General features: G+C 48.6%; 1 protein-coding gene across 1 annotated transcript; it reads right to left on the bottom strand.

Annotated features, from left to right (window-relative positions):
* Positions 1 to 1,093: 1,093 nt before the first annotated feature.
* HPCAL4 (hippocalcin like 4) lies at positions 1,094 to 17,679 on the bottom strand. Its single transcript, XM_035119012.2, has 4 exons — positions 17,486 to 17,679; positions 3,739 to 3,908; positions 2,844 to 3,059; positions 1,094 to 2,423 (listed from the first exon to the last, which is right to left on the bottom strand). The coding sequence occupies exons 2-4, from the start codon at positions 3,898 to 3,900 to the stop codon at positions 2,226 to 2,228; spliced, it is 576 nt and encodes a 191-aa protein (XP_034974903.1). The 5' UTR covers positions 3,901 to 3,908; positions 17,486 to 17,679; the 3' UTR covers positions 1,094 to 2,225.
* Between the last annotated feature and the right edge of the window lie 741 nt (positions 17,680 to 18,420).

Raw genomic sequence — 18,420 nt, 5'->3', positions numbered from 1 at the left:
CCATATTTATTTTACCCTTCATGTCTTGCCTTCTTCAATGCCAATTCTTACAATCACTTTGCTCAAATTGGGGCATTTTTCTTTGCGTTTCGCCCGCATTTCATGCCTGGAAAAACGGACTAACACGGCTACCGTCACAGTGCAAGTTTGCAAAATTGTAAACTTTCAAGGAGTGAACAAGAGGGCACACAGCCCACCCACTCACTCCGGGCCAAGAGCTTCACACAACCACATTGCCACAGGCCAAATGCAATCTGGAAGAGGGGTGGGAGAAGAGGGGGTGGGTAGGGGGGAGAAGAGAGGGCTGTCTGGGAAGCGCAGCAGTGTCCCAACAAAAAGCAGACCCCGCCCACCAGGTCCCCCTGCCCCAGCAATTCTGATATAGGATTGTTTGGCTCCAAATCGAATCTGTTTCCGCTCAACCTGGGGGCAAAATGCATTCCTCGCCTACAGTAAAAGAACAAAACAAAACCCAGTATTATCTTCCACATCGCCAGTGCACCAATGAGGCAACCTGAAGCAATGGGCAGCATGCTCCACAAGAAACAGGAGGTCCTGGTCCCCGCTGCAGCACCCACCATGCTTCTTCCAGCTGCCACCCTTCTCTGGCCTTGGTGGCAATGGCTTCCAGCTCAGTTTTGGATAAACCAAAGACACAGCTGAAAGCTAAAGCCAGGGAGAGTCTTGGTGAAACGGGAGCATTCCCCCAACCTGTTGCTGGCTACATTACTGCTGGTCTCCTTCCAGCAGGCCTGGATCTCTGTGTGTGTGTCGGCAGTGTGTCTTGCCCGAGACACCAAAAAGGTGTAGGGCTGGCCCTGCTCTTTCAGACCAAGGTAATCAGGTCAAGAGGTCACCCATCAGCCTCAATCAGCAAAACCAACTGTCAGAGGTGATGGGAGGAGGGGACCAGCAACACCTGCAGGACCACAGATCTCCTGCATTGGGTTTCTGCCAGCATTCAAAGTTGGACCCTAAAAATGCAAGCCTCGGGTTCTGTGTTTCAAAGGGGCTCCCTTTGCAGCCAAATATAAAATATACAATAACTATATTTGCAATGCAGTCAAGCATCCCCTACCCTCCCCCCCCCAAAAAAACCTGCCTGTTGTCTCTTGTTGGCTGGAAGAAGGAGAGATGCTTAAAACATGGAATGCCAGAATCCCAGAATCCTACAGCATTTTCCCCAACTATCATTGATTCTTCAGCCCTTTTGAAATGCAGATGTTTCTCCCCCCTGCCCATTAGTAGATGGGATGGCAAGAGCAAAGGATTCAGGAAGAGCAAACACAGAACACCCTGCATTTTCAACATGGCCATCTTAGGACAGTGCTACCCAACGCAGTGCCCCCCAGATGTTTTGGGTGACAACCATCAGCACTAGCCAGCACCAGATTGGAGAATGCTGCCCCATGATTACCCAGAAACACTTCTTACCTCTGACAATGGCATCCCCTTCAATGGCAGGTGATGCCACTCTGTTTTCAAGGAAGAGAGGAGGAGGAGGAGAGTCTAGAGGGGGAAAGAATACCTTTGACCCATTGCTAGGACGTTTTGCTGCTGCCATTCACTATTCATGGCTGTGAAGAAAGGGGTAGGAAAGGTGTTGAGGGGAGAAATGACCTGTTCCCTATTTGGGGCTTCAAGCTGAGTGTGTTGGGCAGGGGGAATTACAGGGCAGGGGAGGGAAATGGTTGCCCCAGAGCTGCCGTTCAAGGGGCACATCTGAAGATTACGTTAGAGGGTCACCGGAGGGAAGAGATCTGCCCTAATCCTAAGAGCTACAACTGAAGTGAAGGATAACAGACTTCTGAGGATTACAAGACCTTGCAGTTGTCAAGGGTCATGGATATATAGGCAAGCCATCGAAAGGTAAGTTGGCCTGTATGTTCTTGGGAATGTCCAGGAGCAAAGGGGGAGGCAAGAGGGATGATGGGCCCCAGAGGTGGTGGGACCGGAGGGTCGAGACAGAAGAAATTCATTCTAATAGGACCTTGGTGAGGTCACAAGAGCAATGGCCAGAGGAACTGTGCAAATTATGAGCTGCAGGCCCCAGGGGATTGCATGGTGGGGCCTTGTTTGGGACCCAGGAGGCTGTGTGAAACACAGTGCTTCCTGTCCCAGGGAGTGGAGTCTGCAGCTCCCCAGGAGAAGGGGGGAAAGATGCAAGGATGGGTAGGCCAGGCCAGGGTAGGGCGGGGGGTGAGTTGTGCATTGGGACCCTCCCTCTACTTCTGCATGTCACACTGCAGCAGGAGGACAATGGAAGGGTCACTCTTGGCGGCTTCTTTGAACTCTTCCAGGGTGATCTGGTCGTCTTTGTCTTTGTCCATCTTTGTGAAGATCTTGTCGACACGCTGCTGCGGCGTCAACCCATCTTGGTTCATCCTCATCATGATGACGGTGCCCACCATCTTGTAGATGGCCTGGAAGGCAAAGGAGGGAGGACTGAGGACATGGCTCTGTGGCTCAGCATGTGGCTCAGCATATCCTAGCCCAGCACCAGACTACTCTCTGGGGTCTCTGCAGCCAGGAGATATCTGTTTGGGACTAGTCTCAGAGGGCAGGTGGCGGTAATTGCTGTTATCAGTGTCTTGCCATCCCAGGAAAAGAGCTTACCTGCCTCTCTACAGGAGGATTCCTATGTAGTGCTCATGCCCCAAGCAAGTTTTTGTCAACTTAGGGCCCTCCAGAGGTTCTGGACTACAACTCCCATCAGCCCCAGCCAGCACATAGCCCCGAACATCTGGAGAGCGTTGGGTTGCCAAAGCCTGCACTATACTAATCTAATCCACCAAGACTGAGGAAGAAACACATCCACAGAGAATGCTAGCATCCTCCCATACCTCAATTATCTCCAGCATCTCCAAGCGCGTTATCTTGCCATCTCCATCCAAGTCGTACATCTCAAAGGCCCAGTTCAGCTTTTGCTCAAAGCTTCCCCTGGAGGTGACTGAGAGAGCGCAAATGAACTCCCGGAAGTCGATGGTCCCATCCCCGTTCTTGTCAAACGTGCGAAATGCATGCTGGGCAAACTTGGAGGCATCGCCGTAAGGGAAAAACTACAAGGAGATAAGATGGGATAGGAGCAGCCATGAGAGGGAAAGCAGCTAGCAGCAATCTGGGAGGCGGAGGCCAGTGGGCAACAGCCGGGCAAAGACTTGACATAGGCCACTTATATTGGATTCAAGCCTTTTCCAATTTAAAGCCTAGCTGGGAAAGCTCTGCCTACAAGCTGCACCAGCATCAGCTGACAATGGCACGGCAACATTGCAGAAAATATCACAAGCAGGTTGCAGAATCCATGCTCTGCTCTTTCCCCTATTGTATTCATGGTGCAATTTCCCAACGTGGAGATCACAGAATCATAGAATTGTAGGGCTGGAAGGAACCCCAAGGGTCAGCATGTGCAACACCCTGTAATGCAGGAACCATAGCTTAAGAATACTTGACAGACGGCCATCCAAACTCTGATTAAAAACCTCCAATGAAGGAGAGTCCACCATTGCAAAAGTCTGAGGTTTCAGGAAATTATTACAGCTGAGCTCACAGACACATTCCAGCCGGGCAAGAACAATGAGTATGTGGAGGAGGGCCACTGGAAGGGCCTGAGGGTCCCTGTCTTATGGGAACAAGCTTTGCTGCTGTGCCAGGCTCAGACAGCAGGACCTCAACAAGGCCCAGCTAGGCAGCCCCTGCACCCTTGTACAGACCACGGACTCCCTGCCACCGCCACCATACCTTGATGTAGAGTTGCTGGAATTCCTCCAAATTGAGGATGCCCGTGGGGCAGTCCTTCAGGAAGCCCTTGTACCACTGCTTCAGCTCTTGCTCATTGAACTCAGTGCTCCTCACCAGGTCGTCCAGCATCTCTGGAGCCAGTTTGCTGTTGTGTTTGCCCATTGCTGGTTCTGGAGAAAGAGCGACATGTCGTCAGCGATAGTAAACCCCTGGCCTATGTGCAACAGATACAACAGCAGCAACAGCAACAAGAACAACAACAAGAAGAACAACAACATGATATTCCCTTGTTTGGCCCTCTACCACCGCTTCCCTTCATTAGGGGACTCACGGCATCCACTGGAGAAAAACATACATTGTCACACAACTCTCCCCTCAATTTCTCTCCCTCTTGACCTATCAACCCACATATTGCAGGCAGGGCCAGCCTAAGAAATATTCCTGCCTGAAGCAAAGGACAAGACGGCATCACACACCCTTCCTGTATATGGAGAATGACCAATTATTTCCTCAGTACAAGCATCCTCAACTGCACCTGCAGGGAGCAGGCTAGGTTTTTCTTTGGGGGGGGGGTGCAGGACATGTGATGTACACAGCACTGCCCTCCAACAAAGAGGAATAGCTAGAGACAGCCTCAGGGGGAACAGTTGGGGGTCTGCCATTGCTGCCCCTCCAGGGACTGACACCTGAGGTGGTTTCCTCCCTTCTGCTAATGGCAGGACCAGCCGAATCCACAAGGAGAGCCACTAGCTCAAAAGAGGGTGCTATTCCCCCCACTCCCTCGACTTCCTATACCATTTAACAGGCTGCCTATTTTGGCAGAGATGACGAATCCTCCATTGCCAGCAAGGGCTCCCACACAGCCTTGGCACTTCCTCGCTAGTTCACTCTGAACAACAGATGGCTGATGGGAAGGCGCTCGCTTCTGCCATCCTTGCATGGGAATCTCTCTCCATTCCTTCCCTTGGAAGTTAGTTCAGAAAAAAAGCCCTTGCTTGGATGAGTCTCTCTCTCTCTCTCTCTCGTGACAAACGCAGCCTTTTGTGCACTGTTACAGCACGACACACACATGCCAACCAAAGTACCATACATGGAAAGCACTATTATGCCACTTTCAAGCGTCACGGCATCCCCCGAAGAATCCTGGGAACTGTAGCTTGTTACAGGGGCTAAGAGTTGTTAGGAGACCCCTATTTCCCTCACAGAGCTATGATTCCCAGAGTTCCCTGTGAAGAGAGATACAAGTCACACTGGAAATTGTAGGTCTGTGAGGGGAATAGGGGCCTCTGAACAACTCTTGCCCCCGGTTACCAAACGACATTTCTCAGGGTTCTTTGGGGGAAGGTATGGCTGTGGAATGGTAGTTCTTTAAATGAATGTCTGTTCCATGTGGCTGACTCTTATATAAGCAAGCATCAGACTGCAGCCCTGATGGTGCCCTTAGCGTTCACATGTGCAATAATGCAGTTCTGCCCTGAACCAGCGCTTCCCATTGCAGCTTTCTTCCAACCTGTCTCCCTCCTCTGCTGCTCTCATCCCCACCCCACCCCCCTGGCCAAACCTTGGCAGACAACAGGTTGGAAAAGGCTGCAATACAAAGATAGGCATGAACCAATGGCCTGACTTGGTACCGTAATGGGAGTTTGTATTTTGAAGAAGGTGTCAAAAGGTGGAGGAAGGTGACCCCCTTGCCCCCATCCCCACCTTCCCCACCTGCTCAAGCAAAGGAGATGCAAAAGCCTTCCCTTCCCTTGCCAGTTAAATTCCCCTCTGGTGCTTCTCTCTCTGTGCCAAGCAACTGACGAGGGCATACTTCACATGTTAACCCTCCCCTCTTGCATTTCAAGAGATAGTTATTTTGTTGACCTTCAGGGAAATCAAAGGCTGGGAGGAGAGATTCCATCCTCCGGTTCGGTTTTTGCTCTTGAAGGCATCTGGGATCAGAAGTGCTTCCATGCAGCACCTTAGAGGCATGCAGAGCTGTGGTTGTTTGCTGCACTCACACAACCTTGTTCTCATAAAATTGCCACCCCATACCCGCCCCCCCACCCCATTTAATCCAAATCTAGGTTGTCACTGGTTTGCTTTTGTTATTGTCGTTTTTTTACTTATCAAATTTTCCATGGAAATGGTAGATCCAGATCAAATGGGGAAATAACATACATTTTGATGAGAACATTATGATATGGACATGGCAAAGCCTGCATGCAGGAGCAGCACTAAGCACACAATAAATTGCTGTGTGGTGAAGAAGTTGTGCCAGCCAGCAGAGAGGAGTAGGGTGATATGGTTGGAGACCCTAACAGGAAGCCCAGTTATTTCTTTGTCACTGCCCAGCTATTGTACGCAACACAAATCATGTATCCATGCAGCCTTCCATACGCACAAGAGGTGGAGAAGTGGGGGATATTTTCTGCAGAGAAAGGTTAACATAAGAGCCCAGCTGGAGCAGATCAAAGGCCTGGTTCTGCATCCTGCTTCCAACAGTGGCCAGTCAGAACCCCCCAGGAAGGCCAGAGGCAGCCCTTGCCTTACGATTCAGAGGTAGGTTCTCTCTGAACATAGCAGCTGCCTCGTCCTGAGGCTGTGTCCACACTAGGGCATTAATGCATGCACGGGCCAATTTTCCCATGTGCGCATTTGTGTGCCATCATGCACCCATGAGTGCTTTCAATCTTGATGTTTCCAGTTCACGTTGCATTTTTTGTATTTATTCCTCCTGAAGGACCCTAATAAGCACAGGAGTGGCCGGTCCCATCCTGGGGTGTATTTGGGCTGTGTGCTGTTGTCCACCCTCCCCCACCCTCCCTGAGTTCCAGGCCCTTTGCAGATTGAGTAATTGAAAATTGGTCGCATCTCTATATACTTATTGCCAGAAAGACGGCTCACCTCCCCCACCTTCGCATTCTAAGTCTGTCCTGCTCTCGCTTGTTTGCACACACAGAGCAAATCTTACGGTTTGGGGGGTTTTTTGTAAATAAAATAAACAATAAACAGCTGTTTTGTGCTAGAGCAGTTTGGCAAGAAAGAGCTGCATTTTTATAATACAGAAATAAAAGAAAATTGTCACGCATGCAGCATCCTTTCCTTTGGGCTGATGGAAACAAAATGGGAGTAGGCACCTAGCGAAATGTCACAGCACACATCAAACCCACCCACCCACCCTGCATTTCAGTCTCTGATCATGGAAGGGAGGCTTCGTAGCCCTGCCTGTAGATGTCCTGGGGCATTAAACCTGGGACCTTCTGCATGCAAAGTATATGCTCTAACCACTGAACCACAACGCCATTCTATGGAGTTATCACAACTAGCAGCCACTGAGCAAAACCTACAACATCTGGAGCATTTTTGTTTAGAAAGCAGGTGACAGGTGGAGGGGGGGGGAGAGGATAAGACTAAGTTGTGAGCCTCTGCCATGTCCCATTCCTCCCCCACCCCACTCCACCCGTCACCTGCTTTCTAAACAAAAATGCTCCAAATGTTGTAGGTTTTGCTCATGATGCAGCTGAGAGACTGCTGGGTTTGGAGGTGGGCAGGCATGGTTTAATTTCCAGATCAGGCAGCCTGAAAGCTCACATCCGTTTTGCCACAACAAAATGGGACATGCATTTTAAAGGGCTCTGAAAAGCTCTATAGGTGACATGATGTCTTGCACTGTATTCCACCTCAGGCAAAATGTTACATACCTGTATAATACACACCGGCACACACTTGTGTGAATAAATAGATATTTCGAGAAGAGGGTATCATTACTTCCAGACTGAGGAAGAGCTCTGTGTAACTGAAAAGCTTGCAGCTACATTGCGAACCTTCGCCAGTCCTAATAACGGCTCTGTTCCACTGTCTCTGTAGATTTTGCTCTAACAGATGAAAATAGCTACCTCTTTTGATTAACAATAAAGAGATTAGGAAGAACAGCTTCCCTTTCAGGCTTTTCTGATTGCCTCCCCACCCCACACCCCACCCCGCTCCTTCACTGGGGTGTTATGTTCAGGAGGAAATTTGGGGCAGAGAAATGAAGGGACAAGCATTTCAATATCCATCCTTGCTACACATAGCAACCGGTGCTGAGGCTGCCATGGCAACAGCTGCACTGTAGTGAAATTGTTCCTAGCAGCAGCATGGGCAGCAGCGCACATCCCTGAAGCTACCAGCCAACTCTTTCATCCTTGCATCTCTCCCCATTTGTTTTCCCCATCTTCCTTCCACAGACCTTTTATGATCCAGCCAAAAAAGGCCCCCTACCCTCCGCACAATTAAGCCATTTTTTCATTTTTCTTTTGGAGGAAGAACAGAAATAGAAGCCAGCATAAGCATTCTGATCCCACCCTGCAAGCGGTTATTGTGTTACGCCTTCTCTATGACCCTCAAGCACGGCTTGTCTCCCCACATTCTAAAACCAAGCTGCACCCAGCTGATATATATTTCAGTGCTCGTGTCACATGAAGGGGCTGCCCAACAGCTGCATACAGTATATTCTCATTCTCTCTCTCTCTCTCAAACAGCGATGGGGAATCTGTAGCCCTCCAGTCAGCCCCAGCCAGCATGACCAAGGGCCAGGGAAGCTTGGAATCATTTTCCAACAACAGCTGGAGGGCCAAAGGTTCTCTACTCTTGTTCTTTATAACAAAAGCAAAAACCTGTTCAGGCAGCAAGTTCAAGAGATGAAGAGGAAAACCAAACCCACCGGCTACTTTTGCGCCAGATATTACTAGTGAGCTGTAAGAGTTTGGTATTGGAGTACAAACAAGAAATACATGGAAGGGAGCACCTGTTTACTTTTTCAATAGGGCAGCCTTCCCCATCCTGGTGCCCTCCAGATGTTTAGGACTGCGACCCCAGCTAGACAAGAATTGCAGTCCAAAACACCTGGAGGGCACTAAATGCCAGAAGGCTGCAATAGCTGGTCTTGCTTCAAGGTCATGTCACTGGGCTTGTCTGCATGGGAACATTCAGAAGAGGGAATTTTTAACTTCCTTCTCCCCTTTTGCTTCTCTCCGCTATTAATCAGCCAAGATTAAAATGAACCCAGCAAAACTCAGGAGGTAAATGCTGCATTTTTCACTCTATTTCTAAATGTGGTCGAGGATAAGATATTTCCCTTTGAACTCATGATTCTACTCTGTTTCTCTAAATTCTTCTGCTTTGTTGGCAAAGAAGCTAAGTTGTGCTTCCATGGCAAGAACCCCTTGGCAATAACAGCTGCGCTGGCTGGGGCTGATGAGAATTGTCATCCATAACATCTGGAGGGCACCAGCTTGGGGAAAGGCTGGTATAAATGTTGCCAATATTTTTGGGAGCCAAAATGAAGGTGAAACTGGCCGAAAGAAAATATAGGTTTGGGGGAGCATATTTCAGAACAGGAGGCATCAAAGTGAGAGTTCTGCCGTCTGCTGGAAATGGGAGGGTGACTTCTTTAAGCCAGCCTTCTCCAACCTGGCACTCTCTGGATGTTTTTGGACTTCAACTACCATCAACCCCAGCATCATTCAACTGTGCTGGCTGGGGCTGATGGGGGCTGTAGTCCAAGCTGAAGCCAATCATGATGGCCCTCCAGAGAGGGTCTCTCAGCCACATGCAGCAATGACACTACAGACGCCACAGCCGAAGACATTTCATTCCTTGTAACGATTCTCAAATCTCTCTCTCTCTCCCCCTGCCCCTCTCATCTCACAAACACACTTCTTCCCGGGGTCAGACACCAATTCCTACCCTTGTCAACACCTGCCATGGTAGCACCTGAAGCAGACAACTTCACCTTGTTGCATGATAGGTCTGACCCAGAGAATGTAGTGCCTACGTTTCTAGACTGCAGACAGGGAAATCCTCTCACTCCCCCAAATTAGAACCGCCTGGATGCACCCAGTTTGGGAAGAAGAAAAAGTCCTCTGGTCCTGCAGCACACAATGGCCACTATACACTATGGTTGTATTTTTTCCATGCTCTTACCTTGCTTATTGCCACACGTGCCTCTGTCTATTTCTTTCTCGCAATGCACCAAAGCCTCTACTGTGAAGTGAAGGCAGAACCAACAGCTGGGGTGTGAATGCAGATTTGCGGCTGGACTCAAGGAATCTCTGTCTAGTGTGTGAGCTGCAGAAATTTGCCTCCCTTTCTGGTCGACACACAGCCCTTCTATGCTGGCTGGGGCAGGGGGAAATTATTTGCATAAGAGAACAGAAAACCTGTTGTAAAGGAGGCACCATTTGCATGACCCTCTCAGATGCAGAACTTAGCCTGGGAAAGGTGGCTTTTTGAATTACCTTGAAAATAGAGCAGAGGTGGGGAACCTGTCGCCGTCGTCCCCGACCCTCCAGTGCACATCAGCCTCAGCCAGGGATTATGGGAGTTGTAGTCATGCAACATCTGGAGGGCCACAGATGTTCTCCACCCCAGGAGAGGGTGAAAGAGCACCAATGGATTTCAAAGGTGCTCCTCTTAATGCTCATAAGCTGATCAGCACTGACATTAGCTGCATTAGGGAATTCCTGATGTAGAATTCCCACCATGTCTTTACCTGCCCCATCACCTGATGTCACACTTGATGCCAGTTATTGGACAGGTGGCTGTGATTGGGGGGGGGGACACCCTCAGGTGCCTAATCAACTGGAAGTCAATATCCTACTGCTATTTTAGGAGCGGGAGAAGTGAGGCACCATTTTGAACAAAATATACTTCTGTTCAAAAAGGGATTATTTGTCCCAGTTCTAATGTGTAGGTTAGGCGAGGATGAGAGGTATGGGATGGGATGCTGGAGAGTGGGATGGGGACAGAGCTAGCTAAGGAGCACGCACACACATTATGGCAGGGCAGAACGCTCTGTGAGGTCCAGAGATTTTACACCTAACCACTGTACAGTACATCCTATCTGAGTGCTCCTCTGAATCCTAAACCTTAACTTGTTAGACGTTTTCTCTGCAGTCATGAGGGACAGAAACTTAAAAACAAAGAAACAAACAACCAGAATAATAGAATTGCACAGCTGGAAGGGGGCCCAAAGGTCCAACCCCCTGTGTTGCAGAAACCACAGCTAAATAGATGGTCATAGAACCTCTGTTTAAAAACCCTCTAATGAAGGAGAGTCTACCACCTTCCCTGGGTGTCCATTCCACTGTCAAATAGCTTACTGTCAGAAAGTTGTTTCTAATGTTTAGTCAGAATCTAATTTCTTGCCATTTGCATCCATTGGTTTAAGTCCTACCCTCTGGAGTAGCAGAAAATAGTCTTGCTCCAGATCCCAGAAAAAGTGACCACATTCAATACTCCTGCAATCTGTATGGGCAGAGCTGGATTTAGGGCAGTGTGAGAGTTTATCCCTACAGGGCACCGAGTCGAGGGGGTGCAAAATGATCATTACCATAATCAAACCTATGTTGTTGTTGTTTAGTCGTTTAGTCGTGTCCGACTCTTCGTGACCCCATGGACCAGAGCACGCCAGGCACTCCTGTCTTGCACTGCCTCCCGCAGTTTGGTCAAACTCATGTTCGTAGCTTCGAGAACACTGTCCAACCATCTCATCCTCTGTCGTCCCCTTCTCCTAGTGCCCTCAGTCTTTCCCAACATTAGGGTCTTTTCCAGGGAGTCTTTTCTTCTCATGAGGTGGCCAAAGTATTGGAGCCTCAGCTTCAGGATCTGTCCTTCCAGTGAGCACTCAGGGCTGATTTCCTTCAGAATGGATAGGTTTGATCTTCTTGCAGTCCATGGGACTCTCAAGAGTCTCCTCCAGCACTATAATTCAAAAGCATCAATTCTTCGGTGATCAGCCTTCTTTATGGTCGAGCTCTCACTTCCATACATCACTACTGGGAGAACCATAGCTTTAACTATGGGTACCTACTCTAAGTTAAGGGGTGTCCATTTTTGTCCTTGTCCAAAGTGCAGCAACCAGATTAGTGGCTGGTGCTCTATTTAGATCTCAGATAACCCTTGTTTTAATACAGCTGCATCGATTGCCAGTTCAATTCCAGGCCCAATTCAAAGTGTTTGTATTAAAGCCCTCACTGACTCAGGCTCCAAATATCTGAAAGACCGCCTCCTTCCCTACAGACCCCCTTCGGTGTTAAGACCAGCAACGCAGGTAGTTCTGCTGCCCTCAGAAGTTCAGGAGTGGCGGCGGTTTGCTATAGGGCCTTCTCTGTGGCAGCCGCTAAGTTGTGGAATGCCCTCTTCACAGGGGTGTATCTGTCTTTACCCTGGCACCTAAAATCTATATTTTAGGACCCACTCTATTTCTGTGAGTGTTAAGTTGCCCTAAACTGTTTTCAATGTTGCATTTTAAATTATTGTAAGCCACCCTGTGACCTTAGGGTGAAGTAAGGGTAATACTGTAAATTAAAACCAACACCTTCATCATACCTAACAAACCAATGCCTCAAAGATGGAGAAGGCAGGTCAGTGAGGTTTCAGCCTCTTTCTCTTCCCAGAATCCCCAGTAGGAAAAAGGAAGCTCCAATAAACGTGGGTGAGAAACTCAAACTGGGGCAGAGATGGCTTATGAAAGTGGAGTTGCATTATGTTATATCTTAGAGGACAAGAAATGTCCATTGCCCTCAACAAGCTGACAGTTAATCACAGCAACAAACAGAAGGAAAGACTAACTGGGATGTCAGATGATAATTGGATGCAAGGCACAGTTCTTCACCAGTGCCACAAACCCATTAGGACTGCTAACTACAGTTAAACTATGTTAGCTATGAATTCCTTACATGTACCAGAGTTGCTACGTCAGATGCAGAGGTAACAGCCAAGAGTGAGGCTGTTACCTCTGCATCTGACAACCCTCAATGACAGGGTGGAGTTGGAGAGTTTGCATCAGATCAGAGAGACACAGCTGAATGTGGCCATCCCCAATCTGGCATCTCCAGATGTTTTGGGCTACATCTCTCATCAGCCCCAGCCAAACATCTGTGGTGCAGCAGCTTAGGGAAGGCTGGCTTAGAGAAACCATTCTGCCCCATCTGCAACAGCAGAACCACACAGATCTACCTTGCAGAAGTGTTGTAAATAGGGATGGAAGGACCGGTCAGTTCCCCTTTTCTAGGTTTTTCGTTTTTTCCAATCTCCAGCATGCACTTCTCCAGGTTTCTGCAGCAATTTCTGAATTTTCTTCTTTTTTCAAAGCCTTGTGAATATTCTTCAGCATTTTAGTGCTAATTTCTCCCAACATATACATTTTTGCTTACAGTTTTAACATGTAATTTTTGCAAGCAATTTCTCTTACTATAATGCATTTTGTATGTTGTTTTCACTGATATTATATTCATTTTTATACCCATCTCTCCCTAATATATGCATTTTTGTAATCATCGGTTAGTTAGAGAATTGCATTGCAAAATTCAGATATGTGTGAATTTTAAAGGGTGGTTCTGTACTTTGATTCTCATGCCGTTTCAGAAAGTGTGAATTTGATACATTTGGTTTTATAATGAGAGCTGAGGGTTTAGCCACACTTCCTCTTGTCCTGCTGCTTTCCCCCACTCTTCAGTGCTCAATCACAGCAAATGGCAATTTGTGTTTTCTCCAGATTGACAGTTGCTCTGATTCAGAGCTAAAGAGCAAGCTTTCCCTGGGAAAGGAGCAGGACATGGGGCAAACCGCTGGAACCTGTGCTTTCTAGGCACCAGGCAAGCAGAGGTTTGGATGAGGCCTGAATCAAATTTCTCCCCCATCCGTCATTGTAAGGATTACAAGATAATGCATGGACACTGGAGACTCTTAAAGCATTATACGAACGCCAAAGATTATGCTTTCTGCCTCTTTTGTTTGCTGGGACCCTGTTCTGACAGGAAGAGAAACTTCCTCAACATCCACCCATGGTGGGAAATAATCTATTGAAGTCCTTCCATTCTCCCTGTGCCTGTCCCTGGAAAAGCCCTTAAAGTAATCTTCCCCATTTCATGGAATCATAAAATTGTAGAACTGGAAGGGACCCACATGGGTCCTCTGGTACAGCCCCCTGCAATACAAGAATCTCAGCTCAGGCATCCATGAGAGATGGCCATCCAAACTCTGTTTTTAAACCTCCAAGGAAAGTGAGTCCACCACCTTCTGAGAGAGTCCATTGTGCAGTTGAACACCTATTAACTTGTCAGATGTTCTTCCAGATGTTTAGTCAGAATCTCCTTTCTTGTAACTTGAATCCAAGTCCTTGCCTCCAAGTAAGAGAAAACAAGATTGCACCATCTTCCATGTGGCAGCACTTTAGATATTCGAAGATGGCTCTCATATCTCCTCTCAGTCTCCTCTTATCCAGGCTAGACCTACCCAACTCCCTCAACCATTCCTCTTAAGGCTTAGTTCTCACACCCTTGATCATCTTAGTTTGCCCTCCTATGCAGATGTTCCAGCTTGTCAATAGCCTTCTTGAATTGTGGTGCCCAGAACTGGACACAGTACTCCATGTGTGGCCTAATCAAAGCAGAAGAGAGTGGAACTATTACTTACTTTGATCAGAACACTATACTTCTGTTGATGCAGCCTAAAATACCATTAGCTTTTGTTGCTGCTGCATCACTGTTGGCTCATGTTAAGTTTGTGGTCCACTAACGTACCTAAATCCCTTTCACATGTACTCCTTGGCAAGCCAGCTATCACCACATCTTATGAGATGATTCTTTACTATGAGATAGGAGCCCCACATGCACCCAGGTTTTATGCAGTATCCATATGATATCAATGTCATCAAAATACCAGCCTGCACCTCTCTCTTTCCCCACCCTATTTAGCCTTTGTGGGGGAAATCCATGCCTGAGGTGTATCTCAATAACTTGTTCACAGTATTGAGCCCCCACCTGCAAGCACATCCTACCCACCTCTAAGATCTCCCCCCACCCCTGCTTTGCTTGCTCATTTTTCTAACTGGTCTCAGGCAACTTCCTCAGGAGTTTTGCTAGGTCATTAAAGGACGTGGGACTCAGCCAGTCTATAGCACACATTTGCATAACACATGCATACACTATTTTTTTATGTAAGGATGCACATATAAACTGATTTTCAGCTTATATTTAAAGTGGGAGGGGTCAGACAATCCTGGTGCAAAAGGCCCAGGGCTCAGGTCCTTGCCTAACAACACCCCTACCATTTCCTCTTTAGAGTTTTTAAAGCAAAAATTACTTTGCTCCAGCCTGCTATCCTCCCCTTGGAGGTGGATTTTGCAAAGGGGTGGGCTTTTATTCTGGAAGCTGCTGTTTGGCTACCTCCCATTTCCCCATCCTATTTCCAGTGGCAGATCTTAAAATTCAGCGGCACCCTGTGCGATGCCAAAATTCAGCGGTCCACCTCTTCTCTCACCTTCCATTCTACATCATGGTTGCAGCACCCCATGCACTGCCCCCGAGGCTCTGCACCCACTGTGACCGAACCAGTCACACTTTCCTAATCTGCCTCCGCTATTTCCCTATTTGCAGAGAAGGGAGTCAACCTAAGGCAGCTGCCCTCCTAAACATTCTTGCACAGAGGTCCCACAAAATCAACAAAAGTTTCCTCCGAGCAAACCTGCTGAGGACTAGATTGCCTCTAGGAGAATGGAGACTGTCTGGCCAACAACCTTTCAGTAGTGAAAGTAGAAAGCCCAAATAGCCCCAGTCATATGTGCTAACAATAAACATGAGCCACAACCCACTGGGAAGTTCTCCTGCACAGGCTTATTTGAAATGAATGGGAGAAATTGTGAGCTCAGAGGCACACCAAGATTTCTTCCAGGGTTGGACAACTGAACCCAGAGCTCCAAACCCCCCATTTCTTCACAAAAAAGCTTTATCCCTTACGAAACCCCTCACAAGTCTGACTGTGGGTCCTATTTTGCAGAGGATGGTCTTTATTTGATGCCTGGTCTTAGTTCTGGTTTGTAAATACTCACCTATGGTGAATAAGACAAACCTCTGGGAGACCAGGGCTGCTTCCAAGCAGAGAAGTGTTTTGCGCTCTGAAAGAGAGTTTGCGCTTTCCCTCTCCTCAGGCCATTGGGGTGCCATAAATGGCTTCAGTCAGCCCTGCATTGTATAGTAGGTTTTGCAGACTTGCTTGCAAGGATAGCTGAAACTGTATTTTTATGGAGGACAGAAAGGGAATCCTAAAAGGGCAACAGTCTACCGACCTCTCCAGTTGTTCACTTGAATGAGTAAGACAATGTTCGTGAGTGCACAAAACCACTGGCCTCAGCCGATGTGTCAAGGCTTTAGCTCCAAGAGATTATCGTGTGCTCACTAAGTGTTCCTATTTAAGTGCCCTTGTCTTCTGGTACTTCTCCCAGATAAATCATTATCCCTTTTAAGGGAAATGTCAGGATTCACCTCCCCCCCCCCCTGAAAATCCTGGTCATACCTCTGCTCTTCTAGGTTCAGCCCCCCTCTTTAGGGTCATTAGGTCTCTGTAGGGAGAATGGAGACCTTTTGACTTGAGTGTGCATGGGTGTATCAACACATGCATGACAGCCTCAAAAGCCCAGGCCATGTCTCCTTTTGAACCCTTCAAAACACCAGTCCAGTATTGCTGAATGTGAATGTGTCGAGCAGCCGCTTTTTCACAAGTCCAGGCAGATCCATCCAAAGATTAAATGCTCCATTGCATGTTCTTAGGAAACTGCCAGGGCCACTTTGCTTAGCAGCGCCTGCTTCAGAGGCTGTCACAGGAGAGGTCACTGCAAAGTGAAGGAACACAGCCACCTCCAGCAACCTGTGGGGGGTTGAATGGTGGGGTGTTCAGGCACTGGCGCCCCCTTCCCCCTGCTGCGTGAGAATGGGGGTGTTGCAAGTACAGGCAAGCATTCCTATTTTTGTCTGTGCAGTGTTGGAAATCAGTGCAGAATGGGCACAAGGATTCCTCCTCAGTCAAACTGCAAAACTGAATTGCCAGTTCCCTCTCCCTGCCCAGAGAGGAGGCCACATCACACGCCTCCCCCTTCGCTTCCTCCCTCCCTCTCCCCATCTGCTAGCTCCTAAAGGCAGGAACGTTCTCCCTCCACCACCACTGCCCCCCCTCCACTGCAGTGCCAGCCACTCTGAGATTTTATACGCTCAGACACGGAATCCACAAAGTCTGTTTTCTTTTTGAAAGGGGGCGTTGAAGAGAGAGGGGAAGAGAGATAATTTGGGAAGGGGGGATTGCTACGGGGGAAGCAAGGGGTTTGGATGGAGGGAGTATGCCAGTGGGGTGGACTGTAAGGAGGGTTTCATCTGAGCCAATGTGCAGAACCCATTTTGAATTCCACATGCCAGCCGTAGAACATGCAACGGTAGAAGCATCAGGTCATGGGCATCCCTAAGCATGTGCAGAGAGCTTTCCCTCCCAGGCAAGGGACACCATCCCACTCCTATCTGTTTGGGATTAGGGCGGCAGGACTTCCAATAAAAGTTGATCCCAACCCCCCACCCACCCACTCACTTCTCTGCCAAGGAATTAAGCATATTTTCCATTGGTTTGGGGTAAGACAGCTTTTCCTGGCATAATTGTGGTGAAACAGGTGAATGGACCTCACTTTGAAGCTGTGTGCTTGCTAGACACCTGGGTGATACCTGCATCCCTGAGTTAAAGGATAGACAACCAGGAGATGCCCTGACCAGAAGAGAAAGGACAAAGCAGATGCCATAACTGCAGCACTGTTGATAGCACAAAGATAGTGGCTTGGGATTGCATTCCCTGTAAAAGCATCAACACACACACACACACACACACACACACACACACACACACACACCATTGCTCTTCCCAAACCTCTGGGACTGCTGGGGTCACCAGGGTTGTTGCTTACCTTGGTGGGTCTGCCTGCCCCCAGGGGATGCCCACCGCAGGTGCGAAGTTTGAAGAGCAGGAGGGAGCGCTTAAGCCATCCACTGAAGGAGATGCTGCCTGCTGTTTTGACTGCTCCTCTTGATGCTGCGGCTGCGGCTGCTGCTTGGCACCTTCTTCTTCCTCCTCCACCACCTGCTCTGCCTTCTGAATTGCTTCTCCGCCTCCTCTTGTATCAGTATGTGCCCCTCCTAGCAGGGAGAAGGGAGGGGCCCCACTGGCCTGCCTCTCAGCCTCATTGGCTGCGGCGAGTGCCTGTCAGAGCACACTGCTCCAGGTGGGGTTCTGCCTTTTGCTCTTGTTCCTCAGCCCAGACCAAGGCTGAAAAGAGAGCTGCCAGGGCACGGTGCCCGCCTGGCATCAGGCAAGTCCCAGCCTGCTTGCTTGAAGGGCTCTCCCACCCAACCCCTTTGTCTTTGGACAACAAGGGATGCTCATAAGTCACAGTGCTGGAGACAGATGCATAGTGCTTGGAGGAAAGTAACTGCAGCAGACTGCCAGCCCCAGTGCCGAGGTTCAGTTGCTGCCCTCAGGACCCAGAAGCCCTTAGACAGAGTTGGAAAGACATCCTCTAAAAAGCCTCAGCTCTCCCTGATCAGGGTTTGTTCCAGCCCTTCTTTAGCCTGATTCTCACATACAGTCATAGCTACATGCTGTGGAAAGGGACAGAGGGGCAGAGCAAGCTGCTTTATCCCCAGTCAGTCCATTGCTCAATCTAGCTTAGTACGGCCAACACTGACTGGCAGCAGCTCTCTGGGGTTTCAGATAGGGGTCTCTCCCAGATCTGTCTGGGAGATGTCATGGATTGATTGATCCCTGCATGCAAAACATGTGCTCCTCCACTGAGCTACAACCATTCCCTTAAGGCAGGTGTAAGGAACCTTTGGCCCTCCAGAT

This window comes from Zootoca vivipara, chromosome 6, assembly GCF_963506605.1.
Source record: "Zootoca vivipara chromosome 6, rZooViv1.1, whole genome shotgun sequence".
Classification (NCBI taxonomy): domain Eukaryota; kingdom Metazoa; phylum Chordata; class Lepidosauria; order Squamata; family Lacertidae; genus Zootoca; species Zootoca vivipara.
Note: the sequence above shows the minus strand (reverse complement) of the source record. Positions and strands in the feature narration are given on the sequence as shown.